Here is a 24,540-nt window from a genome sequence, read left to right on the forward strand (position 1 = left end):
ATGTATTCACTACTACTATGAAATCAATATATAACCACCTACATACTCATATGAATGGCAAAACATAACTAAAGTCCAGAAAGTAAAAGGGAAGAGGAGAGAGAGGGGTGGGAGGAGGCGGGAGGGCATTTTGGGGGACCTCACCTAATGTGCATGATGCAATGGTACATTTCAAAACTATTAAGAACTGAGTGTAATTGTGATGGATGTGTTAGTTGTAAGCATTTCACATTGTATATCAAATCACTACACTGAACCCCCATAAATGCATCAATAAACACAGTTATGATTTAATAAAAACAACAAAAAAATAAAAAAACAAGAAATACCTATCTGATCTTTGGCCCCAGGTCCCAACAAAGAGCTCCTAAAACCTTTGTTATTTCCTGAGGGATAAAGATGATAAAAGTTTCTATCTTTTGTTCTAACATTTGCTCATTGACTTCAATTGCTCCTAAAATCTTTGCAATTTCCTGAGTGACAATCAGGATAGGAGATTGTTCCTAACATAGAACTCCAAAACTCCTAGGAATTTTCTGGATGATAGGAGTCTCTTTTGTTGTAATAAGGCAACTTCTGGTGGGACCCTAGACATCTTTAGGGTGGGGGAAGATGTCTTGATTAGATGTCTAGAAATTTGAACCCCACCCCTACAACCTCTAGAGAAAAGAGAGGGGCTGGAGACTGAGTTAATTACTCTATCATATCTACCTTACCTCCACAAAAGTTCCTACATGAGTTTCAGAGATCTTCCAGACGGGTGAACAATCATGTGCCAGAAGGGTGGTAAACCTTAATTCCACTGCAATTCTCTTGCAGTGAGGACCCTTCCAGACCTTGCCCTATGTACCTCTTTGTCTGGCTATTTATCTGTATCCTTTATAAAACACAGCAAATGTAAGTAAAGTGTTTTCCTGAGTTCTGTGAGCTGTTTTAGCAAATTATCAAACCCAAAGAGGGGTACATGGGAACACCTAATTTATATCCAGTCGGTCAGAAACACGAAAGGTCTAGATTTGTAAATAGCATCGTAAATGGGGCCAGTCTTGTGAGACTGGTCCCTTAATTTGCAGGATCTGATGCTCACTCCAGGTAGTTAAGTGTCAGAGTTTGATTAAATTGTAGGATATGCAGCTGGTGTCCAGAGAGTTGGAGAATTGTATGCTGGTGTAAGAGGGAAAACCCCTCACACACTTAGTATCAGAAGTGGGTACAAATAGATTATAGTAATTGATACTGTCTGTCAACTCATCAAGAGCCAATGAAATATACTTAAAATAATTTGCCTTGCTTTTTAATTGACTACGATGTTGCTCCCATGTAGGATTTCATTTGAAAATCAGGGTTCCAAAAAAAGTTTGAAAACCATTGCCCACTCCAATTCCTTCTGCTTAAACTGCTATTAAGCTTCATCTGAATTTATTCTTCACTTCAGTGTCTTTCATATCTATTTCATTCAAGGGTTAGTCTTACGCCTTATTTAGACCCTCAACACTTAATAATACTTGGCTTGAGTATGATAGTGGTATTCCTAAGGAATCTCATTATAAAAGCAATTGTTTCAATAATGCAAGGGCAAGAAGAATTGAGATTAGTTTCAGAATTTACTTTCCAGCAGGAAAAAAAAAATTTAATAGCTAATTAATTAGATCTAAAACCCAAACACTGCTGAGTAAATAAATTTAGGCCAACATAGAAGCAGCAGTTTCAACCCTCTTCAGCAGAGTAATCATTTAATGTAAATTTTACATTTATACACAATATTCCAAGAACTGTCTAACAAAATGTAAAAACAATGCTAACTTAACAGTCTTTAAATACAAAATATTACATAAAATCCAAAGAGGAAAATGACCAAAAAAATTCTAATTATCCTGCTAAAATACTGTTTACTATTTTTTTTTTTGCTGCAATCTTTTTCAATATATATACAAAAAGAAGCATATGTAATATTAGTTACTCACTGAGCAAATTCTCCTCTAGCAGAAGTCTAGATCATTAAAGCCTAGCATCAAATATTGGTTTTGGTAACTATCCTCTACGCTTCCCCTCCACGTAACAATTCTCTTCTTCTTTGTTTGTCATTTCATCTCCTTAATAACAGCACTTCAAATGTCTCCTGGCCAGTCCCTAGTATTTATAATCATGGGTTCTGCATAAGGGAAACTCTTGCATTTGTCACTGAACCCTAACATTTTAAAATAACACCTTTCAGTTTCAAGTTCCTATGAGTCCACTGTCTATTTCCCCCAATTATCATTTAAAAAAATAAAATGTCTGGCCAGGCACAGTGGCTCATACCTGTAATCCTAGCACTCTTGGAGGCTGAAACAGGAGCATCACTTGAGGTCAGGAGTTTAAGTCCAGCCTGAGCAAGAATGATACCCTGTCTCTACAAAAAAATGAAAAACTAGTCACACGGGCACAGTGGCTCATATCTGTAATCCCAGCACTTGGGAGGGCGAGAAGGGTAGATTGCCTGAGCTCACAGGTTCGAGACCAGCCTAAACCAGAGTGAGACCTCGTCTTGAAAAATAGCCAGGTGTTGTGGCACCTGGGAGGATGAAGCTAAAGAAATGCTTGAGCCCAAAAGTTTGAAGTTGCTGTGAGCTATCACGCCATAGCACTCTACCGAGGGCAAAATGAGTAAGCCTGTCTCCAAAAAAAAAAAAAAAAAGGAAAGAAAGAAAAAGAAAACCTAGCCAGGCACAGTGGCATGTGCCTGTAGTCCCAGCTACTTGAGAGGCTGAGGGAGGAGGACCACTTGGGCCCAGGAGTTTGAGGTTGCTGTGGACTATAATGACACCACTGCACTTTATCCCAGGTGACAGAGCAAGACTCTGATTAAAAAACAAAAACGAAAACAACAGTGAGTGATTTGAAACTACTAGAAGAAAACTAGTAGGAAATGCTGTATAGGACATTGGTCTGGGCAAAGATTTTTTGTGTAAGACCACAAAAGCACAGCCAACCAAAGCAAAAATAGACTAATGGGATTACATCAAGGTCAAAGCTTCCCCGTAGCAAAGGAAACAACTGCCAAAGTAGAGACAACCCACAGAATGAGAGAAAATATTTGCAAACTACCCATTTGGCAAGGAATTAAGAATGAGGATATGTAAGGGCCTAAAACAACTCATTAGCAAAAAACCCAAATTATCAAATTGGGCAAAAGATCTGAATAGATACTTCTCAAAAGAAGACATATAAATGGCCAAGAGGTATATTAAAAACGTTCCACGTCACTAATCATCAGAGAAATGCAAATCAAAACTACAATGAGATATCATCTCACCCTAAGTATTATGGCTTTTATCAAAAATACAGGCAATAACAGATGCCAACAAAGAAATAGAGAAAGGGGAACTCTTGTATACTACTAATGGGAATGTAAATTAGTACAGCCACTATGGAGAACATTATGAAGATCCCACAAAAACTAAAAATGGAACTATCACAGGATCCAGCAATTCCACTACTGGGTATATATCCAAAAGAAAGGAAGTCCATATACAGAAAAGATAGCTGCACTCCCATGTTTTTTACATAAATATTCCTAATAGCTAAAATATGAAATCAATCTAATTGCTTGTCAACAAATGGATAAAGAAAATGTATCACATATACAAAATGAAATATTATCCAGCCATAAAAAAGGATGAAATCCCATCATTTGCAACAACACAGACAGAACCAAAGGTTGTTATATTAAGTGAAGTAAGACAAGCACATGAAGACAAATATCATATATTCTTACTCATATGTGAGAGCTAAAAACTGGATCTTATGAAGACAAGAGAACAGACTGGTGGTTACCAGAGGCTGACATGGGTAGTAGGGAGAGAGAGATGAAGAGAACTTGATTAGTGGCTTCAAATATACTATTAGATAAAGAAATAAGACCTAGCATTAGATCAGTAATGGACTATAGCAGCGGTTCTCAACCTGTGGGTTGTGACCCCTTTATAACAATGAAAATACATCGCAGCATTAGGAAGGTTGAGAACCAGTGGACTATAGTTTGACTATATGGGCATTAGTTTGACTAATGACTATAGTTTATAATAATAATCTATTATACATTTCAAAATAGCTAGAAGTGAATAATTCAAATGTTTCCAGCATAAACAAAAGACAAATATTTAAGGTGAGGTCTATCAAATACACTGATTTGACTTTCACAGGTTATACGAATGTATAAAATTATTACATGTACCCTGAACTGTATACATCTATTATGCATGGATAAAAAAATATCATATGGCTTCAAATGAAGCAATAAATATATTGTCCATTTTCTCTTTGCAGTCATACTATTTCTTCACAAATACATTTGCCTCTTTGAATTTAAAATAATTAATCTGCAATTTGGTCAATTTGCTCCTAAGTCATTATGAGTTAACTAAATATATTTTCTGTAATAATTCAAAATGCACACTGAAAGGACTTGCTCAGCAGTCCTTTAAGTACCCTTAGAAAAATCAAAATCCAAACAGCTAAAATACAGGTAAAGAAGACTCAATTAAATCCCATAAAGACTTATATGAAGGCGAAAAAAGCTAATAAACTTTTAATTAATTTATTTATCAGCTATTTTATGCAGCTATGAATAGGAGACACAGAGTTTGTAAGTTAAAATTTTAAGACATAAAGTACTACAGGACATAAAAAATGGGAAGTTCTAGCATTAATGACCAATAATGGAAGTAGCATGGGCAACGAAGGTGACTAGATAAATTACCACCTATTACATTCCAATGATATTACAATATCAACCCTATGACCTAGCTTGCTTAACAGCCTCACAAAGTCAGACTCTCCTCACAAGAGCTACAGGAATGTGAAACAGGTTATAAAATATATAGAAGCAGTTATTACTGTGGCTGCTTTCTAAGAAGAAAAGGTCATGACACTTGCATAAAAATCAAATGGGGGTTAAATGACAATAACAAGTAAGCATTTCTGAAAAAAAAAAAGAAACTCTTCAGAGATACTACATACTAAGATCATATAAGTACTGAGAAAAATAAGAATAATTTTGATAAATAAATTTAGATTGCCCTAAAGAAATTCCATTTCTTCATCATGACTGCGTTCAAATCAGACAATGTGTTTTGTCAACTATTCTTTTGTCAAAGGCACAAATAAAACATATGAATTTTAAGCCAAAGTGTTATTAAAAGTCAAATAAAAAATTTCATCAATAGAAAACTTCTGTTGTCAGCCAATCCAAATGTCTAAAAAACTTAATTCATGATTTAAAGACATGAATATTGGTGACGTACTCAACCAGGTTCTGTACAGCATGTGCAACTAGACACAAACTAGACACAAAACTGTCAAAAAGACAATTTTGGATATTAGAATAATCCTGAAGGTCTCCAGATATTTGAGTTCTAGGAAGTGACTGGGTACTTTTCCAAAAGAATAAGTATCAAAGGATTTGTAAACCAAAGCATCAGAACTACACTGGACTGAATGCTTCATCTTCTATAGAATGCAAAGTAAATTTTCAGGAGCAAAAGAGAACCTATACTAAAGGGAGACAGGCTAATAAGTAAAAGGGTTGAGAAACTTACCTTGTTTTGGATTGTTTTCTAAAGTTGTTGAAATAGTTAAAAAAAGAAAAACCAAAATATCAAAAATAAGAAACTACTCTCGAAACTAAAAAAATTAGCAAGTTCTTTGTGTTAATTAAAGGTGAGTTCTTTTCAACTCTTTTGCTGAAAATTAATGTTTTTTATACTGTGCAAAAATGAAGAGGATCTAACATCCAGGAAACATCACACTTTTGGTTTCTCTGTAATTGGTTTTCAAGTTTTGCTACTACTTTTTTTTTTTTTTAATTTGGCCGGGGCTGGGTTTGAACCCGCCACCTCCGGCATATGGGACCGGCGCCCTACCCGCTGAGCCACAGGCGCCACCCATAAAAGGAAGATCTAATTCTTTTTTTTTTTTTTGGCCGGGGTTTGAACCTGCCACCTCTGGCATATGGGACCGGCGCCCTACTCCTTGAGCCACAGGCGCCGCCCATTTTGCTACTTCTTTTTTTTTTTTTTTGTAGAGACAGAGTCTCACTTTATGGCCCTCAGTAGAGTGCTGTGGCCTCACACAGCTCACAGCAACCTCCAACTCCTGGGCTTAGGCGATTCTCTTGCCTCAGCCTCCCGAGTAGCTGGGACTACAGGCGCCCACCACAACGCCCAGCTATTTTTTTGGTTGCAGTTTGGCCAGGGCCGGGCTTGAACCCACCACCCTTGGTATATGGGGCCGGCGCCTTACCGACTGAGCCACAGGCGCCGCCCCCGTTTTGCTACTTCTTAAACTGGCAAAAACTGAAGTAATATTACATTCCTTGAAGCTTAACAATGCTGTTCCATTTGTTTTAAGAATATTTTTAAATATCTAAAAATAAACTTGATTAATATATTTACAATTATCTGAATAAATATGTTAAGGTAAAAATACTATTTAAAAATTTTCATATTAGTTATCTTAACAAAAAAGTAACATATTTCCCAAATGTCCATCTTTTCTTACAAAAAAATAGTATTTTTCTAACATGGCAGTTAAATCCCTTTGCATTCTATAATGCTTTATAGAACAAATTTGAAACTCCTTATCCTGGCATCCAGGGAAGACAATCCAATTACAAAATCAAGCTTTATAGACTATCTCCTCTTCCCCACTCTACTCATCTTTTCTGCTGTACTCAGAATGGTCATTTACATGTCATCCATCTTGCCTTTGTACGTCATACAACTGAAATCTGATCTTACCCCTACCCTCATAGACTTCATTTCAGTCAAGCATATGATTACACACAGCCCATATATAGTCCAAGACTGGCTCTGCTCTTACCTCAAAAAAATAAGAATCTTCTGGTTAAAACCAAAAGTTGTTGTCAATTCAAATTTCCTTGATATTTGATCTACCCTTTCAAAAGCATATTGTTTTTAAAGGCCTGAACTCGGAAGAGCTGGACTGTCCTTAACCAATTGTACACATTGAAGCAAGTTACTTAATCATTCTAAACCTTAGTTCCCTTATCTGTAAAACAGGAATAATGGTACCTTCTTCACAGGACTGCTAATTAGGATAAAGTAATTGATGTATCAGGTTTAATACGGTGCTTGAGAGAGAAAAGATAATCAATTTATTTGATAGTATCATTAGGCTTATCACAATCATGAATTCTTAGGAATTTCTAGCTTTTCAACTACCTTGAATTAGTTAAACTACCTTCTGGTTCTTTTAAGCCAGCACATGACACACTGTTTCCCCTGTGTCCAGTATCTGCAACTGTCTGGATGTCTGCTTGTCTGCCTGAGTTTTAACTTGCTACCCTGTGTGTTTCTAAATTATCTGCATACATGTTTACCTGTGTGTTTTTCAATTATCTGCATACATGTTTACCTGTGTGTTTTTCAATTATCTGCATACCTATTTACTTGTCCTTACCCAAACAGTCCCAATGTCAGTACACTGCAGATTTTTCTTCTGCTCCTGGCTTTGATCATGCCTTTTGCTCTACTACCTACAGTTTCTGTGATAACACTGGACTTCCATGCAATAAATGGACTACAGAGTTTAAATCTAACTCACTCTTAGGGACCCTTATGTTAGGGACATAGAGACAGTATATTGTACCTCTTGCAGAAGGCCAACAATCTAAATGCTCTCTGGTCTATTTCAGATGAATTCTGAAAGCACGGGTTGCCTGTACCACTTGTGTTGGAAATCTGACATAACCTTTGTCAAATTTTGAGTCACATGAATTACACTGTCAATTCATTTAATGACTATTCATAAGAATAAAATCATTTCAACAGAGTCCCGATTTGTTTAAACTAGAGACTTGTCAAAATAAATGACAAACAAATGTTTTTGTATTTAAAGTCACTAAGAACTAACAAAGAACATTTTATATGGATTTGAAGGGGAAGAATACTCGCACACAAAGTCCATAAAGTTCACCCTGTGTATACACTGAATTGAAAACTAGGAATTTTCTTTATAAAGCCTCTGATTTGCTTTTTTTCTTTTCTTTTCTTTTCTTTTTTTTGGAGACAAAGTCTCAATCTGTCATCCTGGGTAATAAAGTGCTGTGGTATCATCATAGGTCAGAGCAACCTCAAATTCTTGGGGTCAAGGGATCAATCCTCTGGTCTCAGCCTCCTAAGTAGCTGAGACTACAGGTGTGTGTCACCATGCCCAGCTATTTTTTTCTATTTTTTGTGGAGATCTGGTTTCCACTCTTGCTCAGGGAGGTCTCGAATATCTGAGCTTAAGCAATCCATCTGCCTCGGCCACCCAGGATGGGTGCTAGGAGTGCTAGGATTATAGGCATGAACTACCGCACACTCCTGGCCCTGATTTGCCATATTTCTAAGTTCTGATACTTTAAATTAAAATGGATGACTCCCCAAGTCACCTTAAAAGGAAACATTAAAAACTGTATCATTTATACATACACACACATACACAGGGTGGCATAAAGTTCATGTGCAATTTAAAATAGTAACTATTTCAAATTGTATACCAACTTTATGGCCACCCTGTATATATATGATTTCTTTTGTTTTTACTGAGATGTTCTGTTACATAGCACTAAGCTTTTACCTGTTTTATGTGTAACCAGATCTTTTAGTATGAATTACTAAGTTTTGAAGATGAAAAAAATTCTAGTTTCTGAAAGCTTTGTTAAACCAGAGAACACGAGCCCCAGCAGTCTATACTTCCTTGCTTAATCTTCCTTGCCAAGTGCTGTCCATGCCAGTGCTATCTGGCTTCAGCAATCACAAAGCCAAGAGCTCATAGTACACACAGATTCTCAATAGCCCAAGTAGTATTCAGTTCCTTCATCCTCGTGAGTAAGAGTTAAACTCTAAGTGGCTGTGTAATATCTTCTTTCAGTATGTTTTCTCTATTACAGCTGAAAAACTATAAATTAGAACTTTGAAAAACATGAGAGGAAAACTAATTTTTATCAGTAACTAAATCATACTGAAGGAAATACAGTGTTAGGCTAAGTTAGTAAAGGGTGAATCAATTCTTTCTTTTTTTTTTTTTTTTTGTTTGTAGAGACAGAGTCTCACTGTACCGCCCTCGGGTAGAGTGCCGTGGCGTCACACGGCTCACAGCAACCTCTAACTCTTGGGCTTACGCGATTCTCTTGCCTCAGCCTCCCGAGCTGGGACTACAGGCGCCCGCCACAACACCCAGCTATTTTTTTGGTTGCAGTTTGGCCGGGGCTGGGTCCGAACCCGCCACCCTCAGCATATGGGGCAGACGCTCTACTCACTGAGCCACAGGCGCCGCCCGAATCAATTCTTTCTAACCTCACCCCCTAGCCCAACCAAAAAAAAAAAATAATGCCATTATTATTCAGCTATTTAAGAAGGTTATGAACAGAAGTTATAGTTAAGAGGAAGAGAAGACTGACATTTTCAGGCATTCAGAATACTAACTTAGAAGATAGAGTTTCCAGCATTTTTACTAGACTTATAGATAGAAAAATGACTATATCTAAGAACTAAAGCCTTAAAAAAGCTATGGGACAAGAAACTTAGTGAACATGTATAATTTTGGGTGACTTGGTTTACTTTCAAAATCTCTTATATTTGTAGGAGGAAATCATTTATAAAAGCACTACCATATATAAAAATGGCTTCATAACATTTTTACTAATTAAAATAAACCATTATGAGGTTGAGAATGGTGGCTCAAGTCAGTAATTCCAGTGCTTTGGGAGGCTGAGGTGGGAGGATCACTGTGGCCAGGAGTTTAAGATCAGCCTGGGCAATAAAGCAAAAACCTTGTCTCCACAAAATTGTTTTCAAAAAAAGGAAGGAGAAACAAAACTTAGACAGGGGTATAGGGCAAACACCTTTAGTCCCAGCTACTTGAGTGGCTGAGGAAGAAGGATCATTTGAGCTCAGGAGTTTGAGTCTGTAGTAAGCTCTGATTTTATACCAACACACTCCATCCTGGACAACAGATAAGACCCTGCCTCCAAACAAAACAAATAACACAACAAAAAAAACCCAAATTATTAAAACTACCACAACTATAAACAGCAATCATAATTTCCTATAACTAAATACCAAGACAGGTATTGTGTGCCTTACTATTGAGAGGAATTTAGAAAAATAAAATTAAAAATAGTACCCAGGTCTTTTACTCCTCAATCCCCCTTCTAAGTACTACGGCTATATAACTGGCGGTTTCTTAAAAGTAAAATAATCATAAGGTGAGGAGAAAAGAACACAAAAGATACATCACTCTAACATTTATTTTATATATGCATTTTGAAAATGCAAAGTAAAAGTTACCTTAGACAAAAATATCTGATCACAAAGGAAATCTGCCAGTGATGATGAATGTCCAAACTTGTTATATACCTGAGCAGTGATCTGACCCTAACCAAAATTAGCAGTTAGAATTATTGTCTACAACCTCAGCTTCAAGTCCTTACCTCCTCTCCTATATATCTCAAAACATCAGCTAAGGATCTATAATTTTCACATAAAGATATAAATCTCTCTTAATTGCCCAAAATAGTGGCCCTGATATTTACATTTTGACAGTTTTCAGTGCATTAGTCTACAAAGGAATAAAGCTTTAACCAGAATTTCAGAGATTAGCTTCTGAATGAAAAATACTATCCCCTAAAATGGTATTTCATAGGCAAGCTCAAGTTCAGGAAATAGACTTAAGTAGTAATAGCTTGTCCAGAGCAAGTTAAAAATTTATTCATTTGAAAACCAAATCAACTATGTCTTTGGTTTATTCTAGCCACAGAAGATTTCTTCATCATTGGCCAGAGAAGCCAATCATTGGTTAAATTATTTTTAACCAATATTGCAAATGGAGCAGAGAATGGGCTTGTGGGCTGAGGGACTAGAAAGAGACAGTATAATGACCTCAAAGGAAAGGAAGGCTATCGGGAAAATGCAACCTTTAAGAGGTGATCACCTAACTCCCCACTCTATAACCTTTAAGGATTAGTTAGGTGACTCATTATCTGCCTGACAATTTAAAAGTCTCTTTTACTACCATAATTATTTATTTATTTATTTATTTTTTGGCCGGGGCTGGCTTTGAACCCGCCACCTCTGGCATATGGGACTGACGCCCTACTCCTTGAGCCACAGGTGCCGCCCTCACTATAATTATTTAAGTGTATCTAAACTAAGAGCCTACACGTAGAGAAAGCCTTCACAAGGACATACTTGAGGGTACCACCCTCCTCCAAAAAGAAAAGCCATTTTAAAATGTGAAAGAAAGAACAGCAAGGATAGAATAATAAATGATAGAAAAACTAATTGTGGTTCTACATACACCAGGTATATTCCCAAATAGATTTAACTTATAGGTAACTTGATTATAAGATTTTTAAAAAACCTCAATTTTATTGTCTAAAGAATATTTTAAAAAATCAAGAATATGAAGTTAAAGGAGGAAAAATTCCCCTTATATCAGTTCCACCCACAAAGTGGAAACAATGCGGCAGAATTGAATCTCTCTTCAAAAAAAAAAAACTTTTCTTTCTTAAGAAAACATTAGTGACCTTGCCCCAGCTCCTCTCAACTCCTTATCTTCCTGTAAACCAGTGGTTCTCAACCTGTGGGTCACGACCCCTTTGGGGGTCGAACGACCCTCTCCCCTTTCACAGGGTCACCTAAGACCATGGGAAATCACATATTTCTGATGGTCTTAGGAACTGAGACACTGCTCCTCATGTGTGAGGTATCAAAGGGTTGCAGCATTAGGAAGGCCGAGAACCACTGCTCTAAACTATACTCTGTATGAGAACTCCAGCTTTTGCTTTCACCCTTTCCAGATGTTACTAAATACATACTTGGCTTAGTGTCAGAGCAAAACTCAAAAAGCCCAAAGGTATTTTTCTGCTTCTAGTCCTATTCTGCATAGTCAGTAAGTGATCTCATATATGTACTCTGGAGTCACAGAGACTTTAGCTAGATTGCCTAATCTTGCCTCTATCACTGGCTAGATTAAATAAATGAAGGAAGTTCTGTGTGCTTCTTACTACTTCTTTGTCCATAAAACGGGGGATAATAATAACTCCTGTCTTTCAAGATTAATGTGAAGACTAAATGAAATACTTAGCAAAACATTTAGCAGTTATCTGGTACTTAATAAATTCTTAACAAACATCTTCCGCATTATACCCTGCTTAAATCCAAGATTTCTCCATAGTCTAGTGCAACTGTTTTCCGATCTGTGGCATTACAACATTGTGACTAGCACTTAAAAAAAAAACCAACTCACTAGAACAGCGGTTCGGTTCTCAACGTGTGGGTCGCGACTCCTTTGTAACAATGAAAATACATCACGGGATTAGGAAGGTTGAGAATCACTGCACCAGAATAAAAATATCAGAGTGCAATAGGATTGTTTTGCAAATCTTTTCTTTAGATACATGCCGACCTATCTACCCACACATATGAGGTCTGCTAATTAAGTTCACAAACCCATCCTAGAAAAAGTGCTCCGTATCTCACTGCTGGAAGGTCACCTTCGAAGTGCTCTCCTTGGGAAGCTATGCAATGATGCAAACACCCAATCAACCCTTCAAAGCAATTTTGGAACTCTTTCTGGGATGGCCATCAGAGCTGTCACTATACAAGCACTGACAATTAAGTTCACAAACTCATAACTAGAAAAAGTGCTTTGAAGGGTGAACTAGACACTGGCATTGGTGCAGAGTTCCCCACATGAAGTACTTCAAAGGTGCCTATAGTGATATTCAGCAATGAGGTATGGAGCACTTTTTCTAGCATGACTTTGTGACTTAATTTTCCAACCTCATATATTCTTAACTTAGCCTTATGTGGCTTTTCTGTGATACCATCCTTAAGTAACTTCTAACAGACAGCACATGTTTCTCTTCCTTAAGGCACATCAGTATTTTGAGCATTTTATATAAAACTCAACAACACTTAATTACACTGTGCTTGTTTACATACATGTCTGTCTTTCCTATAAGAATGTAAACTCCAATTAAACTGTCTTGTATTATCTCCATTTCTGATTCTTCAAAAATACTGGAGCCTCAGTAAAATTTTGTGCAATGAATGAGTAAAACATCAAAATCTAACAAGTATTAAAAACATACAAAATATCTAACCACATTAATTATCATCCTATCAGTTTCATTATTTTACTTATAGCTAAAAGTTTAGCTGTAACTTACACAAAATCCATAAAATTACTCTTTCTCTTATTTGCCTAATATACTTTCTTCTACATAAGAGATGAATGCTTACTTAAGAAACTAAAATGAATGATGTGCAAAATAATTAAGAAGTAGAACATCAAAGCATCCAGATGTGCTGCACAGTTCAAGTTTTAGTAAAGCAGACCAGCCATATTCATGATTCTTTTTAGAGGCAAAGAAAACTGAAGGAAAGTTATAGGCAGAAAAGGTTGCCTCTATATGACAAACTGTCCAAGTATTCTCCTAACATAGGTACTACAGCTACCACAGCAACACATCTAAATGAAAACACTTCCTTGAATATTTAAAACAAAGAAATATGAAAAACTTTACTATTTCCAATATTCTTATATTATCACTATAATTTTCAATTCTACTTAAATACAAAAATCAAGTTATACATACATACAAAATTACCAAATCTGACTTTATTCCATCACAAAAAGCAAAACACTAGAAATCAATTTAAAAAAAAAAGAAAGAAAGAAACACTTTTGAGAACAATCCAAGATGGCGGCTGAGTAACACAACTTTCTCTGCAACAGGGCACGGTGAGTCTGGGGAGGTAAGACTCCAGGCATCTCTGGCTGGTGGGATCCAATAATCATCCCTTTGAGGACACAAAGAGTCAGCAAGGGACTTTTGGACGCCAAAAGGAAGACAATAACAGTGGAAAACTGGCAAGTGGTTGCATGTGTTCTATCAACATAATCCCGCCGGCAGCCGTAAGTACAAGCAGCAGTGAGACTGCAAACCGAAAAGGCCTTACCTGTGAACTCTTTCGGTGTTTTTGGACTTGGCACTCAGTTGACCTGCCTTGGGGAGAGCTTGAGCAGGAGTGCAGAGACTCTGGGCATTGTCTAGGGCCCCAGACTGAGCCGCTGGGCCGGACCGAGCTAATAGCGTTCGGCTGTGGGCCGCAGGGAGCCATTGTGAGAGAACTGCCCCAGCAAGCTCCACCCTCAGGGTCGCAGACCAAGGATGGGGCGGGAGCTAGTAACCTAGTGACTGAGGACCCTAAAGCGGGGACTGAGCTGCCATACAGCCTTAACCCTCAGGGGCAGAGTGAGACCAGTTTTGGCACACTGGAGCCTTGGGCTGTTGCCCTCAGTACAGGGCCATGGCATCACAGCTCATACCAACCTCAAACTCCTGCGCTTGGCACGGCCTGGACCTCCACAAAAGCTGCGCTGCGACCCCCGACCCACGAACCAGGCCCACTGAGCCTCCACATGCACTGACCAGGAACTACAGGAGCCGCGCAACCATGCGTCCTCCCTCCTTAACCCTCCTTCATTCCACACTGGCCCGCTCGTCTGCCCAGTGACTCTGGTAGACACGTGCCCTCCAGAGCCCTCCCTGCCTCTGTGCAGAGCCCTTTTCCTGGCCAGAGACTGCTGGAGCCTTGGGCTCTCTGTGCCAAAGACACTGGGCGCCAGGCACTCCCAGAACCCTGCGCACTACCTCCCGCCCTGTTGCTGGATCGGGGTGTGTCACACTCCGGAGCTGCTTCCACAACCAGAAAACCCTGGCTGGGGCAGCCCCAGAGGAACTGCACAGGGTCACTCCCTACAAAGATCCAGCAACAGTAGAGTGATCCTGCTGGGGTCTAATCTTGGAGAGACACCTCCCCAACTCTGAGGACGGCCAGAGGCAACGGTGAAAAACAATCATGAGGCGAAATCAACAGAAAAACTCTGGCAATATGAATAATCAGAGTAGATCAACTCCCCCAAGAATCAATGGGGCAGACACAGCACAAGATCCCATGCACAAACAAATAGCTGAGATGTCAGAAATCAAATTCAGAATCTGGATAGCAAATAAGATCGAATTAGAATTCCAAGCAGTAACCCAAAAGATATCTCAAGAATTCAATGAATTCAGAGACCAAATGACCAAAGATTTTGACACATTGAGACAAGAAGTTGCAGCCCTCAAAGATCTGAGAAACACAGTAGAATCCCTCAGTAATGGAATGGAACAAGCAGAAGAAAGGATTTATGACACTGAAGACAAAGCTTTCGAACGCTCCCAAACTCTCGAAGAGGAAGAGAAATGGAGGACAAAAACAGATCACCCTCTCAGAGAGCTCTGGGATAATTCGAAGAAAACCAGTATTCATCTTATAGGGATCCCCGAAAGCGACAAAGTGGCTTCACAAGGTACAGAGTCTCTTCTCCATGAGATTATGAAGGAGAACTTTGCAGACATGCCAAGAGATTCTGAAATTCAGACAGCAGACAGTGTCAGAACTCCAGCACGACTCAACCCAAATGAGACATCCCCCAGACACATCATAATCAATTTCAATAAAGTTAATATGAAGGAGAAAATTCTGAAAGCAGCCAGACGAAAGAAAACCATCACCTACAAGGGCAAGAATATTAGAATAACTGCAGATCTCTCTGCTGAAACCTTTCAAGCTAGAAGAGAATGGTCATTGATTTTTATTTAAATAAAATAACTTTCAACCCAGGATCCTGTACCCAGCTAAACTGAGCTTCATTTATGATGGAGAAATTAAATACTTCAATGACATTCACATGTTGAAGACATTTGCCATAACCAAACCAGCTCTCCAGGATAGTCTCAGACCTATCCTCCATAAAGACCAGTGTAATCCTACACCACAAAAGTAAACCCATCCAGAAAATTTTGATCAAATTCCAACTTCCACAGTTGCAAAAGGATTAAAAATGTCCACCAGATTCTTGAAAGGCTTATCAATATTCTCAATTAATGTGAAGGGTTTAAATTGTCCTCTAAAGAGGCACAGGTTGGCGGACTCGATACACAAACTCAAGCCAGATATCTGTTCCATACAAGAATCACATCTTACATTAAAAGACAAATACAGCCTCAAGGTGAAGGGATGGTCATCTATACTCCAAGCAAATGAAAAGCAGAAAAAAAGCAGGTGTTGCAAACCTATTCGCAGATGCAATAGGCTTTAAACCAACCAAAATAAGGAAGGATAAGGATGGACACTTCATATTTGTTAAAGGTAATACTCAATATGATGATATTTCAATTACTAATATTTATGCACCCAACCAGAACGCACCTCAATTTATAAGAGAAACTCTAACAGACATGAGCAACTCGATTTCCTCCAGTTCCATAGTAGTTGAAGATTTTAAAACCCATTTAGCACTGCTGGACAGATCCTCCAAAAAGAAGCTAAGCAAAGAAATTTTAGATTTAAACTTAACCATTCAACATCTGGACTTAACATCATCTACAGAGCATTTCATCCCAAAAAAACTGAATACACATTCTTCTCATTAACCCACGGAACATACTCCAAAATCGACCACATCCTAGGCCACAAATCTAACCTCAGCAAATTTAAAAAAATAGAAATTATTCCTTGCATCTTCTCAGACCATCATAGAATAAAAGTTGAACTCAATAACAACAGGAACCTGCAACCCTGACAAAAACATGGAAGCTAAACAACCTTATGCTGAAGGATAGAAGGGTTATAGATGAGATTAAGAAGGAAATCACCAAATTTTTGGAACAAAACAACAACCAAGACACAAATTACCAGAACCTCTGGGATACTGCGAAGGCAGTCCTAAGACGGAAATTTATAGCACGGCAAGCCTTCCTCAAGAAAATGAAAAGAGAGGAAGTTAATAACTTAATGGGACATCTCAAGCAACTGGACAAGGACGAGCACTCCAACCCCAAACCCAGCAGAAGAAAAGAACCAAAATCAGAGCAGAATTAAATGAAATCGAAAACAAAAGAACTATACAACAGATCAATAAATACAAAAGTTGGTTTTTTGAGAAGATCAATAAAATAGATAAACCTTTGGCCAACCTAAACAGGAAAAAAAAGAGTAAAATCTCTAATTTCATCAATCAGAAATGGTAACGATGAAATAACAACAGACCCCTCAGAAATTTAAAAAAATCCTTAACGAATACTACAAGAAACTCTACTCTCAGAAATATGAAAATCTGAAAGAAATCGACCAGGACCTGGAAGTACGCCACCTACCAAGACTTAGTCACAATGAAATGGAAATGTTGAACAGGCCTATATCAAGTTCTGAAATAGCATCAACTATACAAAACCTCTCTAAAAAGAAAAGCCCAGGACCAGATGGCTTTCCGTCAGAATTCTACCAAACCTTTAAAGAAGAACTAGTACCTATATTCCTAAACCTCTTCCAAAATATAGAAAAAGAAAGAGTATTATTCAACACATTCTACGAAGCAAACATCACCTTGATCCCCAAACCAGGGAAAGACCCAACAAGAAAAGAAAATTATAGACCAATATCACTAATGAATATTGATGCTAAAATACTCAATAAGATCCTAACAAACAGAATCCAACAACACATCAAAAAAAAATTATACACCACGACCAAGTGGGATTTATCCCAGGGTCTCAAGACTGGTTCAATATATGAAAATCTATAAATGTAATTCAGCACATAAACAAACTAAAAAATAAGGACCATATGATTCTTTCAATTGATACAGAAAAAGCTTTTGATAATATCCAGCATCCCTTCATAATCAGAACACTTAAGAAAATTGGTATAGAAGGGACATTTCTTAAACTAATAGAGGCCATCTACAGCAAACCCACAGCCAATATTGTATTGAATGTTTTGAAATCATTTCCACTTAGATCAGGAACCAGGTAAGGTTGCCCTTGTCTCCATTGCTCTTCAACATTATAATGAAAGTTTTAGCCATTGCAATTAGGGAAGAAAAGGTGATCAAGGGTATCCACATAGGGTCAGAAGAGATCAAACTTTCACTCTTCACAGATTATATGATCGTATATCTGGAAAACACTAGGGATTCTACTACAAAACCTTCAGAAGTGATCAAGGAATACAGCAATGTCTCAGGCTACAAAATCAACACCCATAAATCTGTAGCCTTTATGTATACCAACAATAACCAAGCCCAAAAAACAGTCAAGGACTCTATTCCTTTCACAGTAGTGCCAAAGAAGATGAAATATTTGGGAGTATACCTAACAAAGGACATGAAAGATCTCTAAAAAGAGAACTATGAAACTTTAAAGAAAAGAAATAGCTGCAGATGTTAACAAATGGGAAAACATACCATGCTCATGGCTGGGAAGAATCAACATTGTTAAAATGTCTATACTACCCAAAGCAATATATAATTTTAATACAATTCCTATTAAAGGTCCATTGTCATATTTTAAAGATCTTGAAAAAATAATACTTTTATATGGAATCAGAAAAAACCTCGAATAGCCAAAACATTACTCAGCAATAAAAACACAGCAGGAGGAATCACGCTACTAGACCTGAGACTGTATTGTAAATCAATATGATCAAAACAGCATGGTATTGGCACAAAAACAGAGAAGTAGATGTCTGGAACAGAACAGAGAACCAAGAGATGAATCCAGCTACTCACCGTTATTTGATCTTTGACAAGCCAATTAAAAGCATCCAGTGGGGAAAAGATTCCCTATTTAACAAATAGTGCTGGGTGAACTGGCTGGCAACCTATAGAAGATTGAAACTGGACCCACACCTTTCACCATTAACTAAGATAGACTCTAACTGGATAAAAGATTTAAACTTAAGACATGAAACTATAAAAATACTTGAAGAAAGTGCAAGGAAAACTCTTGAAGGAATCGGCCTGGGTGAGTATTTTATGAGGAGGACTCCCCAGGCAATTGAAGCAGTATCAAAAATACACTACTGGGACGTGATCAAACTAAAAAGCTTCTGCACAGCCAAGAACATTGTAAGTAAAACAAGCAGACAGCCCTCAGAATGGGTGAAAATATTTGCAGGTTATACCTCTGATAAAGGTCTAATAACCAGAATCCACAGAGAACTCAAATGTATTAGCAAGAAAAGAACACGTGACCCCATCTCAGGGTGGGCAAGGGACTTGAAGAGAAACTTCTCTAAAGAAGACAGATGCACAATCTACAGACACATGAAAAAAACCTCATCATCAGAGAAATGCAAATCAAAACCACTTTGAGATATCACCTAACCCCAGTAAGAGTAGCCCACATAACAAAATCCCAAAACCAGAGATGTTGGCGTGGATGTGGAGAAAAGGGCACACTTCTACACTGCTGGTGGGAATGCACACTAATATGTTCCTTCTGGAAGGATGTTTGGAGAATACTTAGAGACCTAAAAATAGATCTGCCATTCGATCCTATAATTCTTTTACTAGGTATATACCCAGAATACCAAACATCACAATATAACAAAGACATCTGTACCAGAATCTTTATTGTGGCCCAATTCATAATTGCTAAGTCATGGAAGAAGCTCAAGTGCCCATCGACTCATAAATGGACTAGCAAATTGTGGTACATGTATACCATGGAATATTATGCAGCCTTAAAGAAAGATGGAGACTTTACCTCTTTCATGTTTACGTGGATGGATCTTAGCAAAGTATCTCAGGAATGGAAGAAAAAGTATCCAATGTACTCAGCCCTACTATGAAGCTAAATTATAGCTTTCACATGAAGGCTATAACCCAACTATAGCACAAGACTATGAGGAAAGGGCCAAGGAAGGGGGGAGGTTAGGGTGGAGGGAGGGTAATGGGCGGGGCCCCACCTACGGTGCATCTTAGAATGGGTACAGGCGAAACTTACTAAAGGCAGAATACAAATGTCTACATACAATAACTAAGAAAATGCCATGAAGGCTACGTTGAACAGTTTGATGAGAATATTTCAGATTGTATATGAAACCCGTACATCGTACACCTTGATTGCACTAATGTACACAGCTATGATTTAACAATAAAAACATAAAATATTTAAAATTTAAAATAAAAGAACACTTTTTACCATGCTTAGTAAAAAGCAACAAGGGTCGGCTTGGTACCATTGCACACTAGTTACAGTGCTGGCCACATGCCCTGAGGCTGGCAGATTCAAACCCAGCCCTGGCCAGCTAAACAAGCATGACAATTGCAACCAAAAAATAGCTGGGCGTTGTGGGAGGTGCCTGTAATCCCAGCTAGTTGGGAACCTGAGGCAAGAGAACCACTTAACCCCAAGAGTTTGAGGTTGCTATGACCTGTGACGCCGCAGAACTCTACCAAGGGCGACATGGTGAGACTCTGTTTCAAAGGAAAAAAAAAAAGTTCAAAAGTTAACTGTCTATTAAATCCAATTATTTCCAAAACTTTGTTTTACATTCATCAAAAAAATAAAATAAATATTTGCTCTAAAATGAGACTTAGATTTTTAAGGTGTGGGTTCCGTTACATTGATCTTATAGAATATTTATTTCTAAATCATTAACAACTTGACTGAGAAATTGGCAGTTCCCAATTTTTAAAGTTACATATCTATTGATATGTTAGGCTGCGTATGAGAATGAGAGTGATAGACAGAGAGTCAAGAAGAGGGGGGGCAGGGAGGAGAGAGAGAGACTGCTACTTATTACAGCTCATTTTGCTTTCTTTCCTAGACTAATATAAATGATAATTTTACCTGCTCTAAACTTGTTAAAGACCTAAAGAAACAGCTATTTCCGTAAACCTTCATTCCTTTTGTCACTTTAAACATATATTTATATTATGTTTATTACAAGACTCTATTTCAAAATGATTTATTGGGCCTGGACATTAAAGCCAAATCTTAACAATCAACATGGATCTACTAAAGGAAGAAAAAAGATAAGCTGTGCTTTACAGTCTAAACCAATGAAGTGGCATCAAGTTGTTTCTACTTATCAAAAATTCGTCCCTCCATGTGAAATAGTCATTTTAATGATCCTAGTAAGGGTGGTTAACACTCACCAGTATGAATCTTCTCATGTCTCTGTAGCAGGTACTTCTGTATGAAACGCATGTCACATTGACTACATTGAAATGGTTTTTCGCCTTAAAATAATTTCACATCCATAAATTAGTTACTGGACAAAACAACAGCTTTAAGTTACTGTTTCTGAGGGAAGATAACTTAGAAGCCAAATTTTGGAAAATTCCAAAATATCCACAGACTTTTTACATTGTTAATTATCTTAACAGAATTTTATTTTCTTTTAAATTCTCCCCCGAAATTTAAAAATGCATATTCTCACAATTACATAAAACAATTATGGCTTATATCCTTCATGGAAATAAAAAGGAAATACATAAAACAATTTAAAATAGAACTTAATAACCATGGGATTAGAAAGAGCTCTACAGGTTACATGCATATTTTAAATATCTCTTCTTTTTATCTGGAGGAAGATGCACCCATCCTGTTCACCATGTCCAACCATCCCTTCCTTTATGTTCCTTCACCAATTTTCTTTAGAACATTCAGAACTTTCTAAATATCCTTTTAAAAATAATCCTCTCTCTTTAAACCTCCTCTCCTCTCTCTCTTTCCTCTTTACAGTAAAGTTGTCTTTGGTCTATCTAGAGGTGTCCAACCTTTTTTTTTTTTTTGGTGCTGCTGCATATTGAAAGAGTTAAGTGCTGTCTTGGGCCATACATTCAATACACAAATACTAAGGAAAGCTGATTACCAACAAAAAAAGGGCCATGGACTCATGTTATCGGGCACCACAGATAACCAAAAAAAGTCCTCATAAAATCAACATGTGGCTTGCAGGCTGCAGGTTGGACACCACTCTTGTTTCAATCCTACCACACCTAACTTAGTACTGTCACTCCTTTCTTTCACCCACCTTCTTAAAGAGTAGTCTACACTAAGTCTCAAACTCCTCACCACCCACGTATAGCTTAACCCTTAAAACAACTCGCGATCTCCTTGCTCTCAATTGTAAACATTTTTTACCTCAGTTTTCTAACTCTCTAGACTAAAGGTTATGACACTCCTGATCATGCCCTGCTTGGAATTCTTTCTTTCTTTTGGCCTCTAGGACACTATATTTTCCATTATTACTTTTTTGCTCCCAGTATTTATCTTACACGTCTACTCTGTTTTACCCAAAGGTCTGCAATTAGTCTTTAATTCTGTTCTCCAAAACTTCATGACCTTAGCTGTCAATTTTGGTATTTCATTTCCAAATCCATACTTCAAACTCTGCCTAGGTATCTTGCACTAAAGAATGGATGTTGACAGGCTTTTAATAATACACTTTTTAATCATTTCTCTAACTTAAAGGAGCACATTAAACCAAGTAAGTGTCCAATTAAAACTATTTAGTTAATTTCATACATTTGCACAACTTATCTTCTCATTTAAAGAGTTTTTCCTGATTTCCTTCTGACATTCTGGCCTATGAAATCTCTGATTTGGAATGCCAGGTTAGCTACATTATTAAGAATGAATGACATTTACAAGAAGATAAAAATAACAAAGATAATAACTTTAATGGCTATCAGCCCATTTTATTTCAAGAAATACCTGTATGAATGAAGACATGTCTCTGTAAGTGATAGTTCGTTCTAAAGGCAGCATTGCAGTGCTCACAAACGTGAGATTTAGGGGTTTTCAAACCAAGTGATCCATCCTCATTTATTGTAAGGATCTAGTTTTAAAAAAAAAGGCAAAAACAAAAGAAATAAGTTTTTAAAACATAAGTAAATACTAATTTTAAAAAAGATAATTCAAACAATGGTCACCAAATATGAAATATTTTCTGTAACTAATTTTGAAAGATTAGTAGAATAATGTTATTATTAATTGCAGGAAAGTATAATGTGACTAAGAATGGAAATATCATTAATAAAACCTTAGAAGCTGGTTAAGTAAGATCTTGCCACTTTGCCTTCTCCCCTGTAGTGCCAATACCCAATAGAATCCCTAAGTGTTCTCTGCTAGGGTGAACACAGGTCTATTTTCAATTTCAAATTCTCATGTATACTGAAAAAAAGTCTTATGTCTTAGATATGATATAAACATCAATCAATATGGAACTGGTTAAATATATCATGGAAAAATGAATACAATTTAATATTATGCGGCTATAAAATAAAATGAGAAAGTGCTCCAGATACTATATAAAAAGAGAACAGGATTTGTAAAGTAAAAAAAAGCAAAGTTTAGAACCCAGTGTATAATTATGCTAACTTTTGTATATAAAAGAATAGAGAAATATATATTTGCTTGTATATACATAAAAACTATCTGAGAAGGATATACATAAAATGTATATAATCTTGATTGTGATGGCCGTGGAACTGGGCAGAAAAGAGATAAAGGGGGAGGCAGACTTTACACTAACTGTATATTTAAAACATTTTGGGGGTCTGGGTACAGTGGTTCATGCCTGTAATCTTGGCACTTTGAGAGGCCAAGCAGGAAGATCATTTAAGGTCAAGAGTTTAAGAACAGTCTGAGCAAGAACGAGATCTCGACTCCATAAAAAATAGAAAATTAGCTGGGCATGGTGGTGGATGCCTATAATTCCAGCTACTCAGGAGGCTGGGGAGGGAAGATTACTTGATCCTAAGAGTTTGAGGTTACGGTGAGCTATTATAACACCACTGCTCTCTAGCCAGGGTGACAGAATGGGACTGTGTCTCCCCTCCCCCCCAAAAAACAATTGAACCATGAAAGTGCTTACCTATTACTAAAAAAAAGAAGAAGAGAAAAACAGAAAACTAAGTTTTCAATAGTAAGGTAGAATTTGGAGTCCATTTCAGTCCCGCATCTCTAAGATCTCTAGAGCTATTGAATTGTTAAACATGTTCCTAAAAATATTTGTAGAAACAAATCAATTAGAGGAGGCATGGGGAAGGAAGGTAAGATCTAAAGAAATCAACTTTGGCTTGGCACCCATGGCACCGTGGTTATATCGTCAGCCACATATACCAAGGCTGGCGGTTTGAACCCGGCCCAGGCCAGCTAAACAATGACAACTGCAACCAAAAACAGTCCAGGCGCTGTGGTGGGTGCCTGTAGTCCCAGGTACTTTGGAGGCTAAGGCAAGAGAATCTCTTAAGCCCAAGTGTTGGAGGCTGCTGTGAGCTGTGATGCCACAGCACTCTACTGAGGGCGACGTAGTAAAACTCTATTTCAAAAAAAAAGAAAAGAAAGAAAGAAATCAACCTTACCTTCTTGGGCTTCTTGAAATTGAGAACATTTTGTGCCTGGTCTGGATGGTATCAGAGACTCACCTTGGACCTCATGTATACCAATTTATCTACAATGTGTTCAACATGCAATATTAAACTGCCTCACATCACACTCTTTTTCATTATTGAGGAGAGCACAAAGATAGCAGAATATGATGTGAAGAAGCAAAGAAAACTATAGGTGATAAAATCAGGAAGGGCATGACTAGTGAAAGGTAAACCATGCTGAAGACGGGGGCATCTCGAATGGGAGCTAAG

General features: G+C 37.5%; 1 protein-coding gene across 4 annotated transcripts in view; it reads right to left on the reverse strand.

The window, feature by feature from the left end:
- Positions 1-24,540, reverse strand: part of ZNF148 (zinc finger protein 148) — a 215,311-nt gene that overhangs the window by 69,760 nt on the left and 121,011 nt on the right. For all 4 annotated transcript variants that reach the window (XM_053564494.1, XM_053564497.1, XM_053564496.1 and 1 more), the window contains 2 exons: positions 22,610-22,733; positions 21,046-21,129 (listed from right to left, as the gene is read on the reverse strand). In XM_053564494.1, coding sequence (XP_053420469.1) covers positions 21,046-21,129; positions 22,610-22,733 — 208 coding nt within the window. The remainder of the gene's footprint in view (positions 1-21,045; positions 21,130-22,609; positions 22,734-24,540) is intronic.

This window comes from Nycticebus coucang, chromosome 16 (assembly GCF_027406575.1).
Source record: "Nycticebus coucang isolate mNycCou1 chromosome 16, mNycCou1.pri, whole genome shotgun sequence".
Lineage (NCBI taxonomy): Eukaryota > Metazoa > Chordata > Mammalia > Primates > Lorisidae > Nycticebus > Nycticebus coucang.